Source organism: Heptranchias perlo, chromosome 25 (genome assembly GCF_035084215.1).
Source record: "Heptranchias perlo isolate sHepPer1 chromosome 25, sHepPer1.hap1, whole genome shotgun sequence".
NCBI lineage: Eukaryota > Metazoa > Chordata > Chondrichthyes > Hexanchiformes > Hexanchidae > Heptranchias > Heptranchias perlo.
Genome location: NC_090349.1, coordinates 5,567,646 through 5,593,364, shown reverse-complemented (window position 1 = coordinate 5,593,364; position 25,719 = coordinate 5,567,646). Strand labels below are relative to the sequence as shown.

At 47.9% G+C, this 25,719-nt stretch overlaps 1 protein-coding gene across 1 annotated transcript; it reads left to right on the top strand.

Moving 5' to 3' along the window:
• Positions 1 to 1,147: 1,147 nt before the first annotated feature.
• Positions 1,148 to 25,423, top strand: LOC137341953 (solute carrier family 2, facilitated glucose transporter member 11-like). Its single transcript, XM_068005495.1, has 12 exons — positions 1,148 to 1,216; positions 2,897 to 2,995; positions 4,498 to 4,658; positions 4,907 to 5,031; positions 7,119 to 7,248; positions 8,401 to 8,549; positions 10,289 to 10,476; positions 10,909 to 11,019; positions 12,276 to 12,377; positions 15,767 to 15,842; positions 19,001 to 19,128; positions 22,519 to 25,423. The coding sequence occupies exons 1-12, from the start codon at positions 1,202 to 1,204 to the stop codon at positions 22,738 to 22,740; spliced, it is 1,506 nt and encodes a 501-aa protein (XP_067861596.1). The 5' UTR covers positions 1,148 to 1,201; the 3' UTR covers positions 22,741 to 25,423.
• The last annotated feature ends 296 nt before the right edge of the window (positions 25,424 to 25,719 follow it).

Genomic DNA, 25,719 nt, shown 5'->3' with positions numbered 1-25,719 from the left:
AGTATAAATCAGAGGAAGTAGCACTGAGCCTGTTTAGTGCTCCAGTCAGGCCTCACCTGGGACACTGTATCCAGTTCTGGTCGCTGAGATACAAGGAGGACTGTCAAACTAGAAAGCAATGCAGGTGAAGAGGTGTAAAGATGAATCCCTAACCTCAGAGGATTGAAGCTGGAGAAACTAGGGCCCTGTCACCTTGAAAGAAGACGATTGAGAGGGGGACCTTTTAGAAAGATATGATGTTAAATGGTACAGAAAAGGTAAATTCAGAGTACTAATGAGTTAGGCCACAAGCTGGGGGAGGGTGAGGGTGGTTGGACACAGGCATTGGTTCAAACTGGTGAAAGAGGAATTTAGGAATGATGCCAAAAAATGTGTCCTCAACAAAGATTACTCAACACCTGGATAACAGCAACATTTGGAATAGATTTCCAGGTGGGACATTGGAGGCAAAACTCAAAAACCAGTTGTATGGTTGGGTGGCTGGGGGTTGATTTTCCCTCCTTGGACGATGAGGCCTCTATTAGTCCAGTAACGTAACCGCTACAACTACCATAACTTCTTAACTCTCATTTTCCTGCTCCTGTTTTTGGGATCTTGCTGTGCACAAATTGGTTGCTGTGTTTGGTGACTTAATAAGCGTGACTGTACTTCAAAAGCAATTCATTGATTGTGAGGTGCTTTGGGACATCCTGAGGATGTGAATGGCGCTATAGAAATGCAAGTCCACCAATTTCATCTACTCTTTATGAAAAAAAAAAGGTTTTTTTTCTTTAATTCCAAACTAAGGAGAAAAGACAAGACACATTCCAGCTTTCCCATGGCATCCAGACATAGCATGGGCTGTCGAGGTGGCCTATTTCCGGAGTGACACTAGCGCAGTGAACGATTCCTGGCTACCAACTCTCGTTACGTTTAAAGTTTAATTTTACCCCTGGTTTCATGACGCAGAGATTCTGATGGAAACGTAATTTCAGCCGAGATAATTAATGGCCTGTGAAAACTGAAGCTTTGGGTATTTTACTGTTGGCAGAAGGTAGTTAATAAATTAAGCTCAGGTTAAAAAACAACAATGGACATGTGAAGCCCGATTGCTTCATGTTTGTGTCCACCTTTAAATACCTCGCTTCTACCCAGAGACAGCCAGACCCAACGGGAATTACACAGGACAGGGAGTTCCTATTCAACATATTGAAAAGGCACCATGCTGAAGAAACTGGTATGTTCTATCCGTGGATTCTTCCTGCTTATTACTTTACCTGTGTAATCCTGTCCTTCGCAGTATGCAGTATATCTAACAGGTGGCTCTCTTCTATCTAATGTCTGATGCTGACACGAATGAGTTTGGGTGGTGCAAAGAGCCAGAATTACTCTCACAGAATTTTCACTCCGAGAAACCACCAAGGACGGCTGCTGTCGGGAATGGAGATGTCACACTGGTGCAGTAAGGGCTGCCATTCTGAGGCTGAGGCTAAGGCACACTGTTGGCACAAATAAGGGGGCTTTACTCTGTATCTAACCTGTGCTGTACCTGCCCTGGGAGTGTTTGATGGGACAGTGTAGAGGGAGCTTTACTCTGTATCTATCCCGTGCTGTACCTGCCCTGGGAGTGTTTGATGGGACAGTGTAGAGGGAGCTTTACTCTGTATCTAACCAATGCTGTGCATGACCTGGGAGTGTTTGATGGGACAGTGTAGAGGGAGCTTTACTCTGTATCTAACCAATGCTGTGCATGACCTGGGAGTGTTTGATGGGACAGTGTAGAGGGAGCTTTACTCTGTATCTAACCAATGCTGTGCATGACCTGGGAGTGTTTGATGGGACAGTGTAGAGGGAGCTTTACTCTGTATCTAACCAATGCTGTGCATGACCTGGGAGTGTTTGATGGGACAATAATCATTGCTCAAACACATTTGGTATAGAACCCTTACAGCTGTCAGAGGAAGACACCTGTATCCCATTGGTGTGGGCTGGATTGAAGGACAGATCCCAGGGATGAAAGGACAGTGGCAACAATTATGCCAGCCAACAGCCATCTCTGTAACAGTACTGAGTGCATGTTATAATGGTTGGTTCACAGTGTCCGAGCTCTTCTGACTTCCGTCCTATTAACTTATTAACTTGATTTGAGTCAGTATTTCGGAGGGAATTGGCTGAATAATGCTGCAGGTCAGTTCAGCTCATCACGAATATCTTCTAAACAGAAAGGGAGGCACTGAAACACTGTGAGGAAAATGTAGTACTGAAATATTGTCTGAGATAGCAGGTGTTACCTGGGCTCACTGCTCTGAATGTACTTGAGCCAAGAATGATCATCGCTTTGCTCGGACTTGACACCAGTAATATTCCGTTGGTGACTGTGTCTGTCCAAATCCCAGTGATAGGATTGGTGCGTGGTGAACATCTGTCCTACTTACAGAGGGCGATAACTTACACTGAAGGAGTCCATGATTTACAACCAGAATGTCGCTGCTTCCTCTTGCATTTGTAGGCACTGGGTTGGCTCTGGATGCCAGCGTGGCTCAGTTGGAACCACCCTTGCCACTTCACTTCAATAGTAATTCAGGTGAAGTGCTTTGAGTCATTTCGACAACAGGATACGATGCTTTGTAAATGTGAATATTATTGGAAATGAGGACGTACAGTAACAGATGATCACTATCAACATCAGATGTGACAAGCAACGGTCACCGATTGCAAACCCCATTCAAACACAAAGCTGTGCTTATTTTTCAGTGACGTATGTCAAAGTAAACCAATGTGTGTGCTTGCCACTCATAAATGAATGACGTTTAATAGGACCTTTTCTTGGCTTTTGTTGCTGTGATACCTTTGAGTGGCTCTTCTCACTGGTATGAGTTTGGACTGTGAACACTGTCTCCCTTTGTTCACACTGTAGCTCCAGGGACGGATGCTTCTCCCATTGATCCTAGTGACCGGGATTGGAGGTGGCTTCCAATATGGATTCAACATGTCTTCCATCAACGCACCTTCAACGGTAAGCAGCTCCCATTAGTCGTGCAGATCATTTTCATATAATTCCGTCAAGAGGACAGAGGTAACGACTGCTTTGAAAGAATGTTGGGGACTGGATGGTGCAGTGGGTAAGACCTTTCACCTCTGGGACCTCGGAGGTAAACCCATCCAGATTGATAGGATGAAAATCCTCTCACTCTGCAAGCTGAAAGACCTTTCATGGAACGAGTCATAGAATCATACAGCACAGAAGGAGGCCATTCGGCCCATCATGCCAGTGCCGATTCTTTGAAAGAGCTATCCAATTAGTCCAACTCACCCGCTCTTTTCTCTTAGCCCTGCGAATTTTTCCTTTTCAAGTATTTATCCAATTCCCTTTTGAAAGATACTTTTAAATTTGCCCTTTCAGGCAGTGCGTTTCAGATCATAACAACTCGCTGAACAAAAAAAAACTTCTCATCTCCCACCTGGCTTATTTGCCAATTACCTTAAACCTCTGTCCTCTGGTTACCGATCCTCCTGGAAACAGTTTACGGGGCAGTCTGAACCGAGTTTCTGGTGTGTCTACAACACCGAACCTACAAATACTTTAGCACTCTGTCTGCCATGGAGCTGAGAGTTCCACTCATAAGAGAGGCTGCCGATGGTCAGTGTGGGGAAAGGTAGTGTCTGAAGCTCGGGGATGAGGCTTTACAAGATGGGACAGAGGGAGGGAAAATCAGAAAGCAAAGAGCAATAGGAACAAGCATTTTCTGATTTCTTTTTTAGTGTTCCTGAAAGTTATGTTTGTCCCAGGATGCAGAAGTACACTGGTACAGAGAGACTCCAGACAAGTGACCTGCTGAACTCCTTGGTTGGATATATGATGCGTGATGTCGAAAGTTACTAATTGACTTACCAAAAAGAACCTGGTCAGCATAAGAACAAGGTTTTATATATAAAGGAGAAAGACTTGCATTTATACAGCACCTTTCACAACCTCAGGACGTCCCAAAGCACTTTACAGCCAATGAAGTACTTCTTTGAAATGCAATTACTTTTGTAACGTAGGAAACGCAGCAGCCAATTTGCGCACAGCAAGATCCCACAAACAGCAATGAGATAATGACCAGATAATCTGTTTCAGTGATGTTGGTTGAAGGATAAATATTGGCCAGGACACCAGGGAGAACTCCCCTGCTCTTCTTTGAAATAGTACCATGGGATCTTTTACATCCACCTGAGAGGACAAACAGGGCTCGGTTTAACATCTCATCTGAAAGATAGATATATGTGTGACATCACTAAAAAAGGTTATCTGGTCATTATCACGTTGCTGTTTGTGGGATCTTGCTATGCGCAAATTGGTTGCTGCATTTCCTACATTACAACAGTGACTACACTTCAAAAATACTTCATTGGCTGTAAAGCCCACTGGGACATCCTGAGGCAGTGAAAGGCGCTATAGAAATGCAAGTCATTCTTTCTATTATTTTATACACAGAATTTCAGGTTGCTAATCCAGAGTGGGGTTTTTTTACACAGTTTATTAAGGCATTCATTGCTGAGACGTGGATCGAGCGCTTTGGCACGACACTGGACGAAACTGCCATCAAACTCCTCTGGTATGTGATTGTCTCGATTTATCCGATTGGAGGACTGCTTGGAGCCCTGAACGCCGGGCATCTCTCGGTGAAGTATGGGAGGTAAGGATCAGCGGGAATTTATTCACTTACAAAATGCACAAGGTGTCAATGTCTTGTCCGTGGATTCTTTATTATCTTGCCTCAGGTCTAGAGACGGTTACCACCCTTAAGCCAGCCCGGAGGTGAGGCAGACTGACACACAGGGATTTACCTAGTAATCTGGGTCTCTCATTTGTGACCCGACCATCACCAGTAATCTGCAGAGGAACACTTGATTTTACTGAATTGCTCCTGCTCCTCTGTTCCAGGAAGAAAGCTCTGCTCTTCAACAACATTGTGGCCATCATAGCTGCAGTAATAATGATATTCAGCAAGGTGGTACGGTCCTTCGAGATGATCCTGGTGGGGAGGTTCCTGTATGGAATCAATGCAGGTACCCGCAGTATGATTTCCTCCTTCTTTGCTTGTTTTTCTAGTTCTGCTGTAATATTTTTGACAGCTGCAATTCGACTGTTTAGTCACAGATAGCGTGGTGACATCTGGCCCACATGGGGTGGGGGGGCAGGTAGGGGGAGGAAGTGTTGGTAGGGCGAGACAGACAAGCCAACAAAACACCTTAAAAAGGAGTCCAGCCCTTAAGAGAAATAATGTACACCCTCTGGTACTTTAGGCAGGGACTGTGGGCCATCTGAATGATGAACGTGCCCATTTGACCAGAGGAATTCCTGACCCCTGTAAGTGTTTTCAATGTACTACAATCAGCAGGAAGGTGTGAGACTGAGCCTCGTTTTATCTTAGCGATGGAATGGATTTGACAAAGCACTGAGCCTCTGTCTGTACTGCTTGAATATCACACTGCTTCAGTGGTGAGTTTTGGGGCAATTTTGGGTTCCTGGACCAGGCCACTGTTTAAATCATGCTGGCTTGCTGCTTCACACGTGCGCTGTCCAAGGTGCTGAACTGCTACATCATCAACTTATTTACGGGCAAATTACACTCTGACACTGTAATGTTGGGTGTGTTATTGACGTCTGTACTGTTGTGTATGTTATCGATGGTTGCACTGTTGGGTGTGTTATCGATACCTGTACTGTTGGGTGTGTTAACGATGGCCTGTACTGTTGGGTGTGTTATCGATACCTGTACTGTTGTGTGTGTTATCGATGGCCTGTACTGTTGTGTGTGTTATCAATGGTTGCACTGTTGGGTGTGTTAACGATGGCCTGTACTGTTGTGTGTGTTATCAATGGTTGCATTGTTGGGTGTGTTATCAATGGCCTGTACTGTCGTGTGTGTTATCGATGCCTGTGCTGTTGTGTGCGTTATCGATGGTTGTACTGTTGGATGTGTTATTGATGGTTCTACTGTTGTGTGTGTTATCGACGGTTGAACGATTGGGTGTGTTATCGATGTCTGTACTGTTGTGTGTGTTATCGATACCTGTACTGTTGTGTGTTATCGATGTCTGTACTGTTGTGTGTGTTATCGATACCTGTACTGTTGTGTGTGTTATCGATGTCTGTACTGTTGTGTGTGTTATCGATACCTGTACTGTTGTGTGTGTTATCGATGTCTGTACTGTTGTGTGTGTTATCGATACCTGTACTGTTGTGTGTGTTATCGATGTCTGTACTGTTGTGTGTGTTATCGATGTCTGTACTGTTGAGTGTGTTATCGATGTCTGTACTGTTGTGTGTGTTATCGATGTCTGTACTGTTGAGTGTGTTATCGATGTCTGTACTGTTGAGTGTGTTATCGATGTCTGTACTGTTGTGTGTGTTATCGATGTCTGTACTGTTGGGTGTGTTATCGATGTCTGTACTGTTGTGTGTGTTATCGATGTCTGTACTGTTGGGTGTGTTATCGATGTCTGTACTGTTGTGTGTGTTATCGATGTCTGTACTGTTGAGTGTGTTATCGATGTCTGGACTGTTGTGTGTGTTATCGATGTCTGTACTGTTGGGTGTGTTATCGATGTCTGTACTGTTGGGTGTGTTATCGATGTCTGTACTGTTGTGTGTGTTATCGATGTCTGTACTGTTGGGTGTGTTATCGATGTCTGTACTGTTGAGTGTGTTATCGATGTCTGTACTGTTGGGTGTGTTATCGATGTCTGTACTGTTGTGTGTGTTATCGATGTCTGTACTGTTGGGTGTGTTATCGATGTCTGTACTGTTGGGTGTGTTATCGATGTCTGTACTGTTGGGTGTGTTATCGATACCTGTACTGTTGTGTGTGTTATCGATGTCTGTACTGTTGTGTGTGTTATCGATGTCTGTACTGTTGGGTGTGTTATCGATGTCTGTACTGTTGGGTGTGTTATCGATGTCTGTACTGTTGGGTGTGTTATCGATGTCTGTACTGTTGGGTGTGTTATCGATGTCTGTACTGTTGTGTGTGTTATCGATGTCTGTACTGTTGAGTGTGTTATCGAGGGAGGCTCATGCTAAGGAGACAAAACTATATCTTATGCTTGGGAGTGGTTTGTAAAACTGGGCCGTGTTAATTCTGTATTCAAAGGAATCGGCCTAAATGTTCACAGTATGTACCTCGGGGAAAGTGCGCCGAAGGAACTGCGAGGACTCGTGTCTCTGACCCGTGCGATGTTTGTTGCCTTTGGTAAATTCATAGGACAAGTGGTTGGACTCAGGTAAAACTCTCAATCTTTGTACAGACAAGTTTCGGTCGTTAGCTCATGGTTCCTGCCAAGGGATGGGTGATGGTTTAATTTGTCCCTTGGCTCAGCTTAAATAAAAGAATTAAAATGTATTCTTGGGATGTGAGTGACACTGACAGTGGGGCCTTGGGAAATCAAGAGTCAACCACATAATGTGGGAGTGGAGTCACATGTAGGCCCAGTGCCATTTATATAATGCCTTTAATGTAGTAAAACATCCCAAGGCGCTTCATGGGAGCATAATTAGACAAAAATTGACATTGAGCCAAAGAAGGAGACATAAGAACAGGCAATCAAAAGCTAGGTCAAAGAGGTAGGTTTTAAGGAGCATCTTAAAGGAGGAGAGAGAGGCGGAGAGGCGGAGAGGTTTAGGAAGGGAATTCCAGAGCTTGGGACCTAGGCAGCTGGAGGCATGGCCGCCAATGGAGGTGGGAAGGAAATCAGGGATGAGCAAGAGGCCAGAGTTATACTGATCACTGCCCACAACTCCCAACATCACTAATGTCTCTCCCTTGCCCCTGTTACTAAAGGCTCTTCCCCTGCTCCTGACACTGAGTGTGATCTTCCTCTTAGCTTCAAACCTGTTAGTTAGTTCCAACCATGCTGATTGCTAATTGGGAATCGGGATGTTGCTAATTGGGAATCCGGATGCTGTTAATTGGGAATCAGGATGCTGCTAATTGGGAATCCGGATGCTGCTAATTGCATTTCTGATTAGAAAATAAAAAATGAATAATCGACAGTGGGCATGTGATCTCAGCACGACGTATACATGTGAACTTTAACCTTTTTGTACATTTGTTTGTATAATGGTAAGATGAAAAGCAGAATGCGGGGGTGTTTTTTGATCGTTGTGACTGCTTTACTCCGTTAGTTACTGACTGGCGGTAGATATTTGATAAGTAAATAGACTCGTGTGAAGTACATTTACCTGGATTGTGTGCAAGGCATTTTCTACTAAAATTAGTGCATGTGGCTGAAACAGTGTTGCTGCAGCCATACCTGTCAGCGATTCCTATTGGCCGACACTGCTATAAGTGTGTGTGGTTTTGTGAATACTCAGTGACGGCCAGTGTCTGCTGCTTTCTAACACCGGTCTCTCTCTCTCTCTTTCTCTTTCCTCAGGGAGATTTTAGGCACCGAGAAGGCCTGGCCATTGCTGCTGGCCTTCAGCGGCCTGCCTGCCCTCATTCAGCTTGTCTTGCTGCCCTGGTTCCCAGAGAGCCCCAGATACCTGCTGATCGACAGGGGCAATAAGGCCTTGTGTGTGGACGGTGAGTGGGAGCGGGATGGGGGAGGGGCGGGCTTCTCATGGGCTGTATTTATTCAAAACAATTTTGGCAAAATAGCCATTTGTCCCAATGGCAGGTTGGGTGTTGGTGCTACGATTAGATTATTGAACACATTCAGTGACCCCAAAATATACACAGGGTCAAACAGAGAAACTTAAATCAGGGTCGGACTGGTCTGAACCAGGCCACTTCCTCTTTTTAGATAAACTGTGACTGGTTGGGTAGTGCTGTACTATTGGCGGCCCCTCCTTAATCTGTGAGAATCCCACACCATTTTGGGGATCCAGACCACCCCGACCCTGACTGCTGCGAAAGTAAGAGACACCTAATCAATTAATGGTGATATTTGTAATCACCAATGTCCTGCCTGTCTCAGGGTGCTGCACCCCTCAGTCTCGTTCCCTCAATCATTGGTGCAGGTCAGCACTTATGGGTCAGAGGTGATGGGGCTCCTCAATGATATTGATTCATTTGCCTCACACCAGGGAAAGTCTCCCTCCGTGCGCCGTGTGTACCAAAGTCGTAAACGTGCTCTTCGTAAGTACATCTATGATCTTGTTACCTGCACCCCAGACAGGGAACCTACTCCTACTTGGGTACAGTAGCCTAGTGGTTCTGATACCGGACTAGCAATCCAGAGGTTGTGAGTTCAAATCCCACCATGGCAAATTGTGAAAATAGATTCAATAAAATCTGGTCATTTGTGGGTTGGAACCAGAAAAAAATTACCATTAAAATTGCAGTAAGAACCCAATTGGTTCACCGATGTTCTCCAGGGAAGGGAACCTGCCACCCCCTTACCTGGTCTGACCTAGTCATGACCTCTGACCTACGCAGCCCCACACTGCACGTTTGACACTAAATGCCCTCAGGGCAATCAGGGATGGGCGATAAATACTGACAGTGTTGCCCACCCCGAAAGACCATGTGGCCCAGGGATTCCTCTCGGCAATTGCTAACCTCTTATCCAAAAAAATGCACCAAAAAACAGGATATTGAAACTATTTCTTGTGAGTAAAAAGAGGTGGAAAAAATAAAATGTAAATGCCAGAAAACTGAAACAGAAAGTGCTAGAATTACACAGCTGGTCAGTCAGCATCTGTAAAGGGAAAAAAACAACAACAAATTGCATTTATATAGCGCCTTTAATGTAGTAAAACGTCCCAAGGTGCTTCAAAGGAGCGATTATCAACCAAAATTTGACACCGAGCCGCATAAGGAGATATTAGGATAGGTGACCAAAAGCTTGGTCAAAGAGGTAGGTTTTAAGGAACTTTTTAAAGAAGGAGAGAGGTAGAGAAGTGGAGAGGGAATTCCAGAGCTTAGGGCCTAGGCAGCTAAAGCCATGGCCACCAATGGGGGAACGATTAAAATCGGGGATACGCAAGAGGCCAGAGTTGGAGGAGCGCAGGGATCTCGGAGGGTTGTAGGGCTGGAGGAGGTTACAGAGATCGGGAGAGGCAAGGGCATGGAGGGATTTGAAAACAAGAATGAGAACTTTAAATTTGAGGCGTTGCTGGACGGGGTTAACGATTGGAGCAGCTGAGATCAGGTAGACAGGAATGAGTCAGCTCCTCTCTCGAGTAAAACTCCCCACATCGCTGCCCTCAATTTCCTTTTCCTTGGCTGGATTTATAAACTAAGGTCTGTGAGGTGACATCGGACTCAGCAGTGAAGCCACTTCCCCAAATAACTGTCTGTATTTGTTACTTGCCCCACAGCGCTCCGGAGACTCTGGGGTCAGGGAGACTTTTACGAGGAGGTTCAGGACATGGAGGCTGAACAGGCTGCGACACAGGGAGAACTTGCAAAGACCGCCCGGGAGTTGTTCCAAGACCGCTCGGTACGATGGCAGCTCATTACCAACATCATGCTGACCGTCGCCATGCAGCTGTGTGGCATCAATGCGGTGAGTATGGTGCTGTGTGGAGGTGGAAGTTAATCATCAGCTGGTATTTAGCTCAGTGCAGGAGGCAGAATGAGTGACATAGACTGACACATGGGCGGAAAGAGAAAGAGACCAGATGAGAGAGAGGAAGAGAACAGATAAATAGAGACACGAAGAGAGAGAGAGAGAGAGCGAGAACAGATAGACAGAAAAAGTCAGAGAGACAGAAACAGAGAGAAGGAGTCACACGCACAGGCAAAGACACGCAGTGAGAGCTGACAAACAGGCAGAGACAGTGACAGGAGGAGAGATGACGCAGAGACAGAGGGAAAGACACAGACAGACAAGTAGACGGGCAGAGAATGAGAATCAGATTAAGGCACACTGAATGTGTGCAGCCACTGTGAAATAAAGATCTCAATACTAAGATTGACTTGATTTCCTGTTCCCTAGATTTATTTCTACTCTTCTGAAGTGTTCCAGGAAGCTGGAATTCCTGATTGGACGATACCGTATGTGGTGTTAGGGGCAGGTGCAACACTCTTGCTCACGTCAGTGACTTGTGTAAGTACCAATCAAATAGGGGAGTGATGTGATGAGCACCAATCAAATAGGGGAGTGATATGATGAGCACCAATCAAATAGGGGAGTGATGTGATGAGTACCAATCAAATAGGGGAGTGATATGATGAGCACCAATCAAATAGGGGAGTGATGTGATGAGTACCAATCAAATAGGGGAGTGATGTGATGAGCACCAATCAAATAGGGGAGTGATGTGATGAGTACCAATCAAATAGGGGAGTGATGTGATGAGCACCAATCAAATAGGGGAGTGATATGATGAGCACCAATCAAATAGGGGAGTGATGTGATGAGTACCAATCAAATAGGGGAGTGATGTGATGAGCACCAATCAAATAGGGGAGTGATATGATGAGCACCAATCAAATAGGGGAGTGATGTGATGAGCACCAATCAAATAGGGGAGTGATGTGATGAGCACCAATCAAATAGGGGAGTGATGTGATGAGCACCAATCAAATAGGGGAGTGATGTGATGAGCACCAATCAAATAGGGGAGTGATGTGATGAGCACCAATCAAATAGGGGAGTGATGTGATGAGCACCAATCAAATAGGGGAGTGATGTGATGAGCACCAATCAAATAGGGGAGTGATGTGATGAGCACCAATCAAATAGGGGAGTGATGTGATGAGCACCAATCAAATAGGGGAGTGATGTGATGAGCACCAATCAAATAGGGGAGTGATGTGATGAGCACCAATCAAATAGGGGAGTGATGTGATGAGCACCAATCAAATAGGGGAGTGATGTGATGAGCACCAATCAAATAGGGGAGAGATGTGATGAGCACCAATCAAATAGGGGAGTGATGTGATGAGCACCAATCAAATAGGGGAGTGATGTGATGAGCACCAATCAAATAGGGGAGTGATGTGATGAGCACCAATCAAATAGGGGAGTGATGTGATGAGCACCAATCAAATAGGGGAGTGATGTGATGAGCACCAATCAAATAGGGGAGTGATGTGATGAGTACCAGTCAGATAGGAGAGTGATGTGGAGTGAGTACCTGCCATTAGGGGAGGGATGTGGAGAGAGGGATCGGAGTGATGCGGGAAGGGTCATAGTGATGTGGAGTGAGTACCTGTCCGACAGGGGAGTGATGTGGGGAGGGGTCGGAGTGATGTGGGGACGGGTCGGAGTGATGTGGGGACGGGTTGGGATCGCACATTCTGGCTGAGTAGCTGTCGTTTTACTAAAGTGTCTGAAATTCTTTTGTTGTTTTTGGACAGGGATTCTTCATCGAGCGAGACGGCAGAAAGGCGCTGCTGTGGAAAGGGTACAGCCTAATGACTCTGTGGGCAGCGCTCCTGTGTGTTACTCTGCCTCTGCAGGTGAGTGTTACTGTGTCTGGGAGAAGCAATTAAAGGGGAGGTTTTCCACAAGTCGGGAGCCAATCTTGGAAAACTGTGCACAACCTGCCAGGAATTTTCCATTCCTCCGGCAGAAATTCTCCCCTTAATATTCCGATAATAATGAATCATTATCACCTAAATGAATTTTTAATTGTTCCTCACACTTATTTTTAGAATAACGGATTGAGTTACAATCTGGAATCTAATCGAGGGGTTTGGTGCATTTATATATAGAACAATAGATACCCAGGAGAGAGTTACAGGCTGGAATCTAATCGAGGGGTTCGAGGGGGTTTATAGAAACATAGAAATTAGGAGTAAGAGTAGGCCATTCGGCCCTTCGGGCCTGCTTCGCCATTCAAAATGATCATGGCTCATCGTCTAACTCAGTACCCTGTTCCCGCTTTTTCCCCATATCCCTTGATCCCTTTAGCATTAACAAATATATCTATCTCCTTCTTGAATATATTTAATGACTTGGCCTCCACTGCCTTCTGTGGTAGAGAATTCCACAGGTTCACCACCCTCTGAGTGAAGAAATTTCTCCTCATCTCGGTTCTAAATGGCATACCCTGTATCCTGAGACTGTGACCCCTGGTTCTGGACTCCCCAGCCTTTGGGAACATCCTCCCTGCATCTAGTCTGTCTAATCCTGTTAGAATTTTATATGTTTCGATGAGATCACCTCTCATTCTTCTAAACTCTAGTGAATATAGGCCTAGTCAACCCAATCTCTCCTCATACGTCAGTCCTGCCATCCCAGGAATCGTTGCACTCCCTCCATGGCGAGGACATCCTTCCTCAGATAAGGAGACCAAAACTGCATACTATACTCCAGATGTGGTCTCACCAAGGCCCTGTATAACTGCAGTAAGACATCCCTGCTCCTGAACTCAAATCCTCTTGCAATGAAGGCCAACATATCATTCGCCTTCCTAACTGCTTGCTGCACCTGAATGCTCACTTTCAGTGACTGGTGTACAAGGACACCCAGGTCTCGTTGCACCTCCCCTTTTCCCAATCTATCACCATTCAGATAATAATCTGCCTTTCTGTTTTTATAACCAAAGTGGCTAACCTCACCACCACCTGCACATCCCCCTCCAAGTCACACACCATTCCGGCTTGGAAATATATCGCCGTTCCTTCATCGTCGCTGGGTCAAAATCCTGGAACTCCCTTCCTAACAGCACATGGACTGCAGCGGTTCAAGAAGGCGGCTCACCACCACCTTCTCAAGGGCAATTAGGGATGGGCAATAAATGCTGGCCTTGCCAGCAACGCCCACATCCCATGAACGAATAAAAAAATAAATAAATAAATTTATCCACGTTATATTGCATCTGCCATGTTCTTGCCCACTCACCCAACTTGTCTAAATCACATTGGAGCCTCTTTGCATCCTCCTCACAGCTCACATTCCACCCCAGCTTTGTGTCGTCTGCAAACTTGGAAATGTTACATTTAGTTCCCTCATCCAAATCATTGATATATATTGTGAATAGCTAGGGCCCAAGCACTGATCCCTGCGGTACCCCACTAGTCACTGCCTGCCACCCGGAAAAAGACCTGTTTATTCCTACTCTCTGTTTCCTGTCTGTCAACCAATTCTCAATCCATGCCAGTATATTCCCCCCAATCCCATGTGCTTTAATTTTGCACACTAACTTCTTGTGTGGGACCTTATCAAAAGCTTTCTGAAAATCCAAGTACACCACATCCACTGGTTCTCCCCTATCTATTCTACTAGTTACATCCTCAAAAAACTCCAGTAGATTTGTTAAGCATGATTTCCCTTTCATAAACCCATGCTGACTTTGTCCAATCCCGTTAATGCCTTCCAAGTGTTCTGTTATCACATCTTTTATAATAGACTCTAGCATTTTCCCCACTACTGATGTTAGGCTAACTGGTCTGTAATTCCTTGTTTTTTCTCTCCCTCCTTTTTTAAATAGTGGGGTTACATTTGCCACCCTCCAATCTGTAGGAACTGTTCCAGAGTCTATAGAATTTTGGAAGATGATCACCAATGCATCCACTATTTCCAGGGCCACTTCCTTTAGTACTCTGGGATGTAGATTATCAGGCCGTGGGGATTTGTCAGCCTTTAGCCCCATTAATTTCCCTAGCACTATTTTTTTTTACTAATACTGGTTTCCTTCAGTTCCTCCCTCTCACTAGACCCTTGGTTCCCTAACATTTCTGGCAGGTTATTTGTGTCCTCCTTTGTGAAGACAGAACCAAAGTATGTGTTTAATTGTTCTGCCATTTCTTTGTTCCCCATTATAATTTCCCCCATTTCTGACTGTAAGGGATCTACATTTGTCTTCACTAATCTTTTTTTCTTGACATATTTATAGAAGCTTTTACAGTCAGTTTTTATGTTCCCTGCTAGTTTACTCTCACACTGTATTTTTCCCCTCTTAATCAATCTGTTTGTTCTCCTTTGCTGAATTCTGAACTGCTCCCAATCCTCAGGCTTGCCGCTTTTTCTGGCAATTTTATATGTCTCCTCTTTGGATCTAATACTATCCCTAATTTCTTTTGTAAGCCACGGTTGAGCCACCTTTCCTGTTTTATTTTTGCGCCAGACAGGAATGAATAATTGTTGTAATTCCTGCACACGTTCTTTAAATATTAGCCATTGCCTATCCACCGTCACCCCTTTTAGTAAAGTTCCCCAATCTATCATAGAAACTCGCACCTCATACTTTCATAATTTCCTTTATTTAGATTCAGGACCCTAGTTTCAGATTCAACTACTTCATTCTCCATCTTAATGAGGAATTCTATCATGTTATGGTCGCTCTTCCCTAAGGGACCCCGCACAACAAGATTGTTAATTAATCCTTTCTCATTGCACAATACCCAGTCTAGGATCGCCTGTTCTCTATTTGGTTCCTCAACGTATTGGTCTAGAAAACCGTCACGTGCACACTCCAGGAATTCCTCCCCCACAGTATTGTTGCTAATTTGGTTTGACCAATCTATATGTAGATTAAAGTCACCCATGATTATAGTTGTACCCTTCTTGCATACGTCTCTAATTTCCTGTTTAATGCCCTCCTCTACACCTCCACTACTGTTTGGGGGCCTATAGACAACCCCCAAATATATATAGAATAACAGATACCGGGGAGAGAGTTACAGGCTGGAATCTAATCGGGGGTTTCGGGTGGTTTATATATAGACTGGCCGTGGTCCCTGTCAATATGACTGTGCACTAACGCACAGCTCCTGTGAATACTTGTGATACTGTTACTGAGAGATTATCACAAAACACGTCTTCAGTGGATTATTAGACCCTTCTCTGCTCTGATATTCCCAATGTGTAATGTTCGATTCTCTATCGGCCTCTTGTTTTCCAGCATCAGTTCACCTGGATGCCATACTGCAGCATATTCTTCATCTTCGCTTATATCTTCAGCTATGGAATTGGCCCTGGTGAGTTCAGTCACATTCACTGACAAACTAGCCGCTTATTTCACATTAGGTCGCTGTTCCACTCAGACAGGGACTGTGAGGGCCTCCCCAGGGCTAAAGTGGCTGCAAGGAGGAGGGGCTGAATCATTACAGTGGGGGGGAGGAGGGGGCAGTGTCCTATTACAGCAGGGGAGGGGGAGGGGGCAGTGTCCTATTACAGTGGGGGAGGGGGCAGTGTCCTATTACAGCGGGGGAGGGGGCAGTGTCCTATTACAGTGGGGGAGGGGGCAGTGTCCTATTACAGCGGGGGAGGGGGAGGGGCAGTGTCCTATTACAGTGGGGGAGGGGGCGGTGTCCTATTACAGTGGAGGAGGGGGAGGGGCTGTGTCCTATTACAGCGGGGGTGGGGGAGGGGGCGGTGTCCTATTACAGTGGGGGAGGGGGAGGGGCAGTGTCCTATTACGGGGGGCAGGGGGAGGGAGCAGTGTCCTATTACAGTGGGGGAGGGGGCAGTGTCCTATTACAGTGGGGGAGGGGGAGGGGGCGGTGTCCTATTACAGCGGGGGAGGGGGCAGTGTCCTATTACAGCGGGGGTGGGGGAGGGGGTGGTGTCCTATTACAGCAGGGGAGGGGGGCAGTGTCCTATTACAGCAGGGGTGGGGGAGGGGGCAGTGTCCTATTACAGCAGGGGAGGGGGAGGGGGCAGTGTCCTATTACAGCGGGGGAGGGGGAGGGGGAGGGGGGCAGTGTCCTATTACAGTGGGGGAGGGGGAGGGGGCAGTGTCCTATTACAGTGGGGGAGGGGGAGGGGGCAGTGTCCTATTACAGTGGGGGAGGGGGCAGTGTCCTATTACAGCGGGGGAGGGGGAGGGGCAGTGTCCTATTACAGTGGGGGAGGGGGAGGGGGCAGTGTCCTATTACAGTGGGGGAGGGGGAGGGGGCAGTGTCCTATTACAGTGGGGGAGGGGGCAGTGTCCTATTACAGCGGGGGAGGGGGAGGGGCAGTGTCCTATTACAGCGGGGGAAGGGGAGGGGGAGGGGGGCAGTGTCCTATTACAGTGGGGGAGGGGGAGGGGGCAGTGTCCTATTACAGTGGGGGAGGGGGCAGTGTCCTATTACAGCGGGGGAGGGGGAGGGGCAGTGTCCTATTACAGCGGGGGAGGGGGAGGGGGCGGTGTCCTATTACAGCGGGGGAAGGGGAGGGGGAGGGGGCGGTGTCCTATTACAGCGGGGGAGGGGGAGGGGCAGTGTCCTATTACAGCGGGGGAGGGGGAGGGGGCGGTGTCCTATTACAGCGGGGGAAGGGGAGGGGGAGGGGGCAGTGTCCTATTACAGTGGGGGAGGGGAGGGGGCTGTGTCCTATTACAGTGGGGGAGGGGGAGGGGCAGTGTCCTATTACAGCGGGGGAGGGGGAGGGGGCAGTGTCCTATTACAGTGGGGGAGGGGGAGGGGCAGTGTCCTATTACAGTGGGGGAGGGGGAGGGGCAGTGTCCTATTACAGCGGGGGAGGGGGAGGGGGCAGTGTCCTATTACAGCGGGGGAGGGGGAGGGGGCAGTGTCCTATTACAGCGGGGGAGGGGGCAGTGTCCTATTACAGCGGGGGAGGGGGCAGTGTCCTATTACAGTGGGGGGGAGGGGCAGTGTCCTATTACAGCGGGGGAGGGGGAGGGGCAGTGTCCTATTACAGCGGGGGAGGGGGCAGTGTCCCATTACAGCGGGGGAGGGGGAGTGTCCTATTACAGCGGGGGAGGGGAGGGGGCTGTGTCCTATTACAGCGGGGGAGGGGAGGGGGGCAGTGTCCTATTACAGCGGGGAGGGGGAGTGTCCTATTACAGTGGGGGAGGGGAGGGTCAATGTCCTATTACAGTGGGGGAGGGGGAGGGGCAGTGTCCTATTACAGCGGGGGAGGGGAGGGGGGCTGTGTCCTATTACAGCGGGGGAGGGGGAGGGGCAGTGTCCTATTACAGCGGGGGAGGGGGCAGTGTCCTATTACAGCGGGGGAGGGGCAGTGTCCTATTACAGCGGGGGAGGGGGAGGGGCAGTGTCCTATTACAGTGGGGGAGGGGCAGTGTCCTATTACAGCGGGGGAGGGGCAGTGTCCTATTACAGCGGGGGAGGGGCAGTGTCCTATTACAGTGGGGGAGGGGCAGTGTCCTATTACAGCGGGGGAGGGGCAGTGTCCTATTTCAGCGGGGGAGGGGCAGTGTCCTATTTCAGCGGGGGAGGGGCAGTGTCCTATTTCAGCGGGGGAGGGGCAGTGTCCTATTACAGGGGGGAGGGGGAGGGGCAGTGTCCTATTACAGTGGGGGAGGGGGCAGTGTACCACCACAGTGGGGGAGGGGGCGGGGGCAGTGTCCTATTACAGTGGGGAGGGGGAGGGGGCAGTGTACCACCACAGTGGGGGAGGGGGAGGGGGAGGGGGCAGTGTACCACCACAGCGGGGGAGGGGGAGGGGGAGGGGGCAGTGTCCTATTACAGTGGGGGAGGGGGCAGTGTACCACCACAGTGGGGGAGGGGGAGGGGAGGGGGCAGTGTACCACCACAGTGGGGGAGGGGGAGGGGAGGGGGCAGTGTACCACCACAGTGGGGGAGGGGGCAGTGTACCACCACAGTGGGGGAGGGGGAGGGGAGGGGGCAGTGTCCTATTACAGCGGGGGAGGGGGGCAGTGTACCACCACAGTGGGGGAGGGGGGCAGTGTACCACCACAGTGGGGGAGGGGGCAGTGTACCACCACAGTGGGGGAGGGGGAGGGGAGGGGGAGGGGAGGGGGCAGTGTACCACCACAGCGGGGGAGGGGGCAGTGTACCACCACAGTGGGGGAGGGGGAGGGGAGGGGGCAGTGTACCACCACAGCGGGGAAGGGGGAGGGGGAGGGGGCAGTGTCCTATTACAGCGGGGGAGGGGGGCAGTGTACCACCACAGTGGGGGAGGGGGAGGGAAGGGGGGCAGTGTACCACCACAGTGGGGGAGGGGGCAGTGTACCACCACAGTGGGGGAGGGGGCAGTGTACCACCACAGTGGGGGAGGGGGAGGGGGAGGGGGCAGTGTACCACCACAGTGGGGGAGGGGGCAGTGTACCACCACAGTGGGGTCTTGCCCCCGGGGTTATTTACTGAGTCGGCCGCTCACTGTACCAGGACAGTCTGTGCTAATGCTGAGAATGTGTTTGATTTTCCAGCGGGTGTGACTGCGATCATCCCATTTGAAATCTTCACACAGTCCTACCGACCCGTTGCCTTTGTGATAAATGGCGCCTTCCAGTGGCTGGGACTGGTCCTTCTGGGAATGATCTTCCCGTTTATTGTGGTAAGTAAGATCACAAATAAATCTTAGAAATGGGAGACACTTTGATATAACATTCACTTGGGAAAACTGTGAATGGGTTTCAGTGCCTGGTATCTAGGAACAGGAGGAGGCCATTCATCCTCTCGCGTCTGTTCCGCCATTCAATTAGATCATGGCTGATCTGTATCTTAACTCCATCTACCCGCCTTCCATAACCCTTAATACCCTGGCCCAACAAAAATTGATCAAGCTCAGTTTTGAAATTTTTAATTGACCCGCAGCCTCAACAGCTTTTTGGGGAGAGAGTTCCAGATTTCCACTCCCCTTTGTGTGAAGAAGTGCTTCCTGACATCACCCTTGAACGGCCTAGCTCTAATTTTAAGGTAATACCTCCTTGTTCCGGACTCCCCCTATCCCCCTATCTACCCTATCAAATCCTTTAATCATCTTAAACACCTCAATTAGATCACCCCTTCATCTTCTACACTCAGGGGAACACAAGCCTCGTCTGTGCAACCTGTCCTTATAATTTAACCCTTTTAGCCCCAGTACTTGAGGCAATTACATTAATAGGAAGAAGAATTCATGGTGTGAAGTTTTAGATGTTGTTTTAAAAAACTAAAGAAAAAGATACACAGAAAATGACCAAAAGGATAGAAATACCAAAGAATCTGATTTTTTAACAGTCCTCACTGCTTTTGGTACCTCAGCTGTGGCTCAGTGGTAGCACTCTCACCTCTGGGTAAGAAGGTCGTGGGTTCAACTCCCAGTGCAGTACTGAGGGAGTGCTGCTCTGTCGGAGGCGCTGTCTTTCGAATGAAATCTGTAACCTCATGGCCCAGTATATTCTTCACTCTACCATTACCAATAAGCCAGGGATCAACCCTGGTTCAATGAGGAGTGTAGAAGAGCATGCCAGGAGCAGCACCAGGCGTACCTAAAAATGAGGTGCCAACCTGGTGAAGCTACAACTCAGGACTACATGCATGCTAAACAGCGGAAGCAACATGCTATAGACAGAGCTAAGCGATTCCAAAACCAACGGATCAGATCAAAGCTCTGCAGTCCTGTCACATCCAGTCGTGAATGGTGGTGGACAATTAAACAACTAACGGGAGGAGGAGGCTCTGGAAACATCCCCATCCTCAATGATGGCGGAGTCCAGCACGTGAGTGCAAAAGACAAGGCTGAAGCGTTTGCAACCATCTTCAGCCAGAAGTGCCAAGTGGATGATCCATCTCAGCCTCCTCCCGATATCCCCACCATCACAGAAGCCAGTCTTCAGCCAATTCGATTCACTCCACGTGATATCAAGAAATGGCTGAGTGCACTGGATACAGCAAAGGCTATGGGCCCCGACAACATCCCAGCTGTAGTGCTGAAGACTTGTGCTCCAGAACTAGCTGCGCCTCTAGCCAAGCTGTTCCAGGACAGATACAACACTGGCATCTACCCGACAATGTGGAAAATTGCCCAGGTATGTCCTGTCCACAAAGAGCAGGACAAATCCAATCCGGCCAATTACCGCCCCATCAGTCTACTCTCAATCATCAGAAAAGTGATGGAAGTTGTCGTCGACAGTGCAATCAAGCAGCACTTACTCACCAATAACCTGCTCACCGATGCTCAGTTTGGGTTCCGCCAGGACCACTCGGCTCCAGACCTCATTACAGCCTTGGTCCAAACATGGACAAAAGAGCTGAATTCCAGAGGTGAGGTGAGAGTGACTGCCCTTGACATCAAGGCAACATTTGACCGAGTGTGGCACCAAGGAGCCCTAGTAAAATTGAAGTCAATGGGAATCAGGGTGAAAACTCTCCAGTGGCTGGAGTCATACCTAGCACAAAGGAAGATGGTAGTGGTTGTTGGAGGCCAATCATCTCAGCCTCAGGACATTGCTGCAGGAGTTCCTCAGGGCAGTGTCCTCGGCCCAACCATCTTCAGCTGCTTCATCAATGACCTTCCCTCCATCATAAGGTCAGAAATGGGGATGTTCGCTGACGATTGCACAGTGTTCAGTTCCATTCGCAACCCCTCAGATAATGAAGCAGTCCGTGCCCACATGCAGCAAGACCTGGACAACATCCAGGCTTGGGCTGAGAAGTGGCAAGTAACATTCGTGCCAGACAATGACAATCTCCAACAAGAGAGAGTCTAACCACCTCCCCTTGACATTTAATGGCATTACCATCGCCGAATCCTCCACCATCAACATCCTGGGGGTCACCATTGACCAGAAACTTAACTGGACCAGCCATATAAATACTGTGGCTACAAGAGCAGGTCAGAGGCTGGGTATTCTGCAGCGAGTGACTCACCTCCTGACTCCCCAAAGCCTTTCCACCATCTACAAGGCACAAGTCAGGAGTGTGATGGAATACTCTCCACTTGCTTGGATGAGTGCAGCTCCAACAACACTCAAGAAACTCGACACCATCCAGGACAAAGCAGCCCGCATGATTGGGACCCCATCCACCACACTAAACATTCACTCCCTTCACCATCTGCGCACAGTGGCTGCAGTGTGTACCATCCACAGGATGCACTGCAGCAACTCGCCAAGACTTCTTCGACAGCACCTCCCAAACCCACGACCTCTACCACCTAGAAGGACAAGAGCAGCAGGCACATGGGAACACCATCACCTGCACATTCCCCTCCAAGTCACACACCATCCCAACTTGGAAATATATCGCCATTCCTTCATCGTCGCTGGGTCAAAATCTTGGAACTCCCTTCCTAACAGCACTGTGGGAGAACCTTCACCACACGCACTGCAGCGGTTCAAGAGAGCGGCTCACCACCACCTTCTCAAGGGCAATTAGGGATGGGCAATAAATGCTGGCCTTGCCAGCGACGCCCACATCCCATGAACGAATAAAAAAAAAACGAGGCCCTGTCTGCCTGCTTAGGTGGATGTAAAAGATCCCAAGGCACTATTCCAGGAGTAGGGAGTTCTGCCACTGGCCAATATTCATCCCTTAACCAACATCAGCATAAGGAACAGATTAGCCGATCGTTCATTCCATTGGTCCTTGCTATGTGCAAAATGATATGGAGACGCCGGTGATGGACTGGGGTGGACAAATGCAAGGAGTCTTACAACACCAGGTTATAGTCCAACAGCTTCAAATAAAGCTGTTGGACTATAACCTGGTGTTGTAGGACTCCTTACATATGTGCAAAATGGTTGATATTATCAGCTTCTTTTCAAAGTAATGAACTTGTATCTGAATTACTTTGAGATGTTTCTGAGGGATGTGATACGGTGATGTATTGATACAAGTCTTTATTTAAATAACAGCAAGCAAAATAACTGTGATGACCAGAGACGGAGGTGAGTTTGTGTGTTTAACGTGTGACCCTTCAGTTACCCTGCCTGACCCAGTCCGACTTTTCTTTCTCTTCCAGGAGGGATTGGGCCCATTCTGCTTCCTGATATTCCTGGGTGACTGCCTGATCATCGCAGTATTCGTCTTCATTATACTGCCGGAAACAAAGGGAAAAACCATTCTGGAAATCACTGAAGAGTTTCGGAAAATAAACCGGAAGAGGATGGGAGGCAGCTCTGTGGCAGTTCGCAGGAAACCACGGAATGTTCCAGAAATCTTTGTCATTGCTACCAGACTATAACGGGTTAAAGAGATAGAAGTTCTGACAGATCTGGTCGTCGGAGAGGTGGGGGGAGGATGAAGCTTCATCGCCATGGCGAACTCTGTGACCTCAGCACCTTTCGACCTGCATTTCCAGTCAGTCAGCGGACAGCTGTCTACTTATTATCACCGTGGGAACCCTCACTACAACTGGAAGCGAATAGGAGCCAGGTGCAGAGGCTCTGAGTGATGGATGTGTTATATTTTTGAACAGTTTTGAAGAGTTTGCCCAAAATGTCTTGAGGTTGTAAGTGGTTTTGCTGCTTATGTTCCTTGCTGGATAATGTTAGCAGGTTTGATTCTCGCTCTACCTTATTCTCAGTGCAATTGTCGGTGTGTCTGGTTAACATGAAACTGAAAGGACCTACCATCAAAACAGTTCAAAGAAAGAAAGACTTGCATTTATTCTGCTCCTTTTACGACCTCAGGACGTCCCAAGGCGTTTCACAGCCAATTAAGTACTTTATGAAGTGTAGTCACTGTTGTAATGTTGGAAACGCAGCAGCCAATTTGCGCACAGCAAGATCCCACAAACGGCAATGTGATGATGTCCAGATCATCTGTTTTTAGTTGTTGGTTGAGGGATAAATATTGGGCAGGACGCCGGGGAGAACTCCCCCCTTCTTCGAACTAATGCGATGGGATCTTTTACTTCCACCTGAGAGGTCAGATGGGGCATCGGTTTAATGTCTCATCTGAAAGACGGCACCTCTGACAGTTCAGCACTCCCTCAGTACTGCACTGGAGTATCAGCCTCGATTTTGAGCTCAAGTCTCTGGAGTGGGACTTGAACCCACAACCTTCTGACTCAGAGGTGAGAGTGCTACCACTGACCCACGGCAGACCGGAAGGGGACACAAAAGTGTTAACCCCTTAACCGTGGGCACAGCAATGCTGTTATACAGACTGTGTGATCGGAACAGCATTGGTTCAGCATGTTTAACATTTGAAAGCCCCCCAGGGTGTCCACTGAAGCACCTGTAATATTTTTGCTGATTTTATATTGGGTTTTATGGCCTAAATGTCCTTTAGGGATGGAAACCTGCCGTCCTTACCGGGTCTGCCCTATAAGTGACTCCAGTCCCACGCCTACGTGGTTAACTCTTAACTGCCCTCTGAAATGGTCCAGCGAGCCAGTGAGTTGTATCAGAACCACTAGATCCCGTGCTATTCGCACTGGGCACTGCATGGACATTGGTTGAGAACAGGGGGTAGATTTTGACTTTGTAAAATGGGTGATAGCGAATCGGCAGCCCCTTTTACATCTCTCCCTATTTGTATTTCCATTGACTTCAATCGCACAAAGTCAAAATCTACCCCCGGAGTGAAACTTAAGGGAGCGATATAAATTTCAAAACTGTGGGAGAATGTGAACAGGGGACACCTCAGAATCCAAACTGGGGTTCACTGATTTCTAGTTTACTTTTAATTTATTTGGTGTCTTTTGCTTCCTGATAATTTTATTTTGATTGTAGGGTAGTGCTCTTTCACTGTGCCTGGATGTGTTCCTTCTGGTTCGGGGGAGGGGGCAGTTTGCCATCTTTCTTGCAGTTAATTCTTCTTGGGCTTCCCTGCCCCCCTCTCCCCCTCATTCACTTTAGTGCTGGGGGAGCAGTGCAGTTTATTTATGGAGCTGTGCTCTGCCATGTCTTTATTGTCTGGGTGGGACAGTGCATTTGAGCAATAGAGTTACAGTTGGATTTGAATCTTAATTAAACTATTGAAAGGGCTGATTCCCTGATAGGGCGGTGTGCGCATGGAGCACTGGTTGGGAAATGGCGGACACGACCAGAGAATAGGCCCCAAGACTGGAGTGAAACTTCACTTAATGAAAATGGGAGAATACCAGTTTTGTTACAAGCTCCTAATAAAACCTGGTCCTGTTAGTAGGCCATGAGTTACACCTGCCACTACTTCTCCTATCTTCACTACTACAACACAAATATCTTCACGCTTAAATTACACTAGCAACAAACTCTGTCATTTCACCTCAGCTGTTATGCTGAGGAGTCGATAAATTGTGGTGCCAGGAAAGCCTCCTCTCAGCACACTGTTACTCTTCATTATCTCAACCAGATTGAGCTCTCTCTGTAGCAGGATTGGTCTTAGTTGATAGAGCACATGCAGGTACATGTGACATCCCTCAAAAACTTAACGTACTCGTTTACATTGAGAGTGTTGAAGGGAATCCTTGCGACACCTTCACGGGAGCCTAGAGCTCCCCTCAATTTTCATTAATTTAATACGTAGGCACCTGGAAGATGCTCGCTGAACTCTGAACTCAACAGGGTAACCTTGACAGGAACCTCTTATTTATCATGGAGCCCTCTCCCTATCTTGCTTGGCATTTTAAAGTCTATTTATTTGACTCTGAATAACAGACCGAAACAGTCACCTGTTGGGCAGCCAGAGGCCTCTGCTGGGATCCTCTCCACAGCAACGTGGCTAGGATCAGGCGCTCAGTGTGCATGGAGTTCCAGCATTCCCAGCACACTGCGTCATGTCCCAGCATCTGCTTAGCTCTCGCCGGGCTCTGATTCACGCTCTGTGTTCATTGTTTATTGTTTGTTACTTAGAGTTTAGCATTATTACTTAAAACGGCAAACTATGACTTTTATCTATTGTGAAAATATATCAGAAAATAAACAGACTTTTTTAAGCAACGTGTAAGGTATGTGAGTTCTTATTGTACATTAGGATTTAATGTTTAATGGTTGCCTTTCATTAATAGCTCAGAGTTTTGCTGTGACTTTTTTTTCCAAGTTCCAGCTTGACTCAGTTGTCAGCACTCCTGCCTCTGGGTCAGAAAGAACAAGTTTGCATTTCTGTCGCACCTTTCACAACCTCTGGATGTCCCATAGTGTTTCACAGGCAATGAATGACTTTGAAATGCAGTCAGTGATGTAATGTAGGCAAACACGGTGGCCAATAAGTGCACATCAAGATCCCACAAACTGCA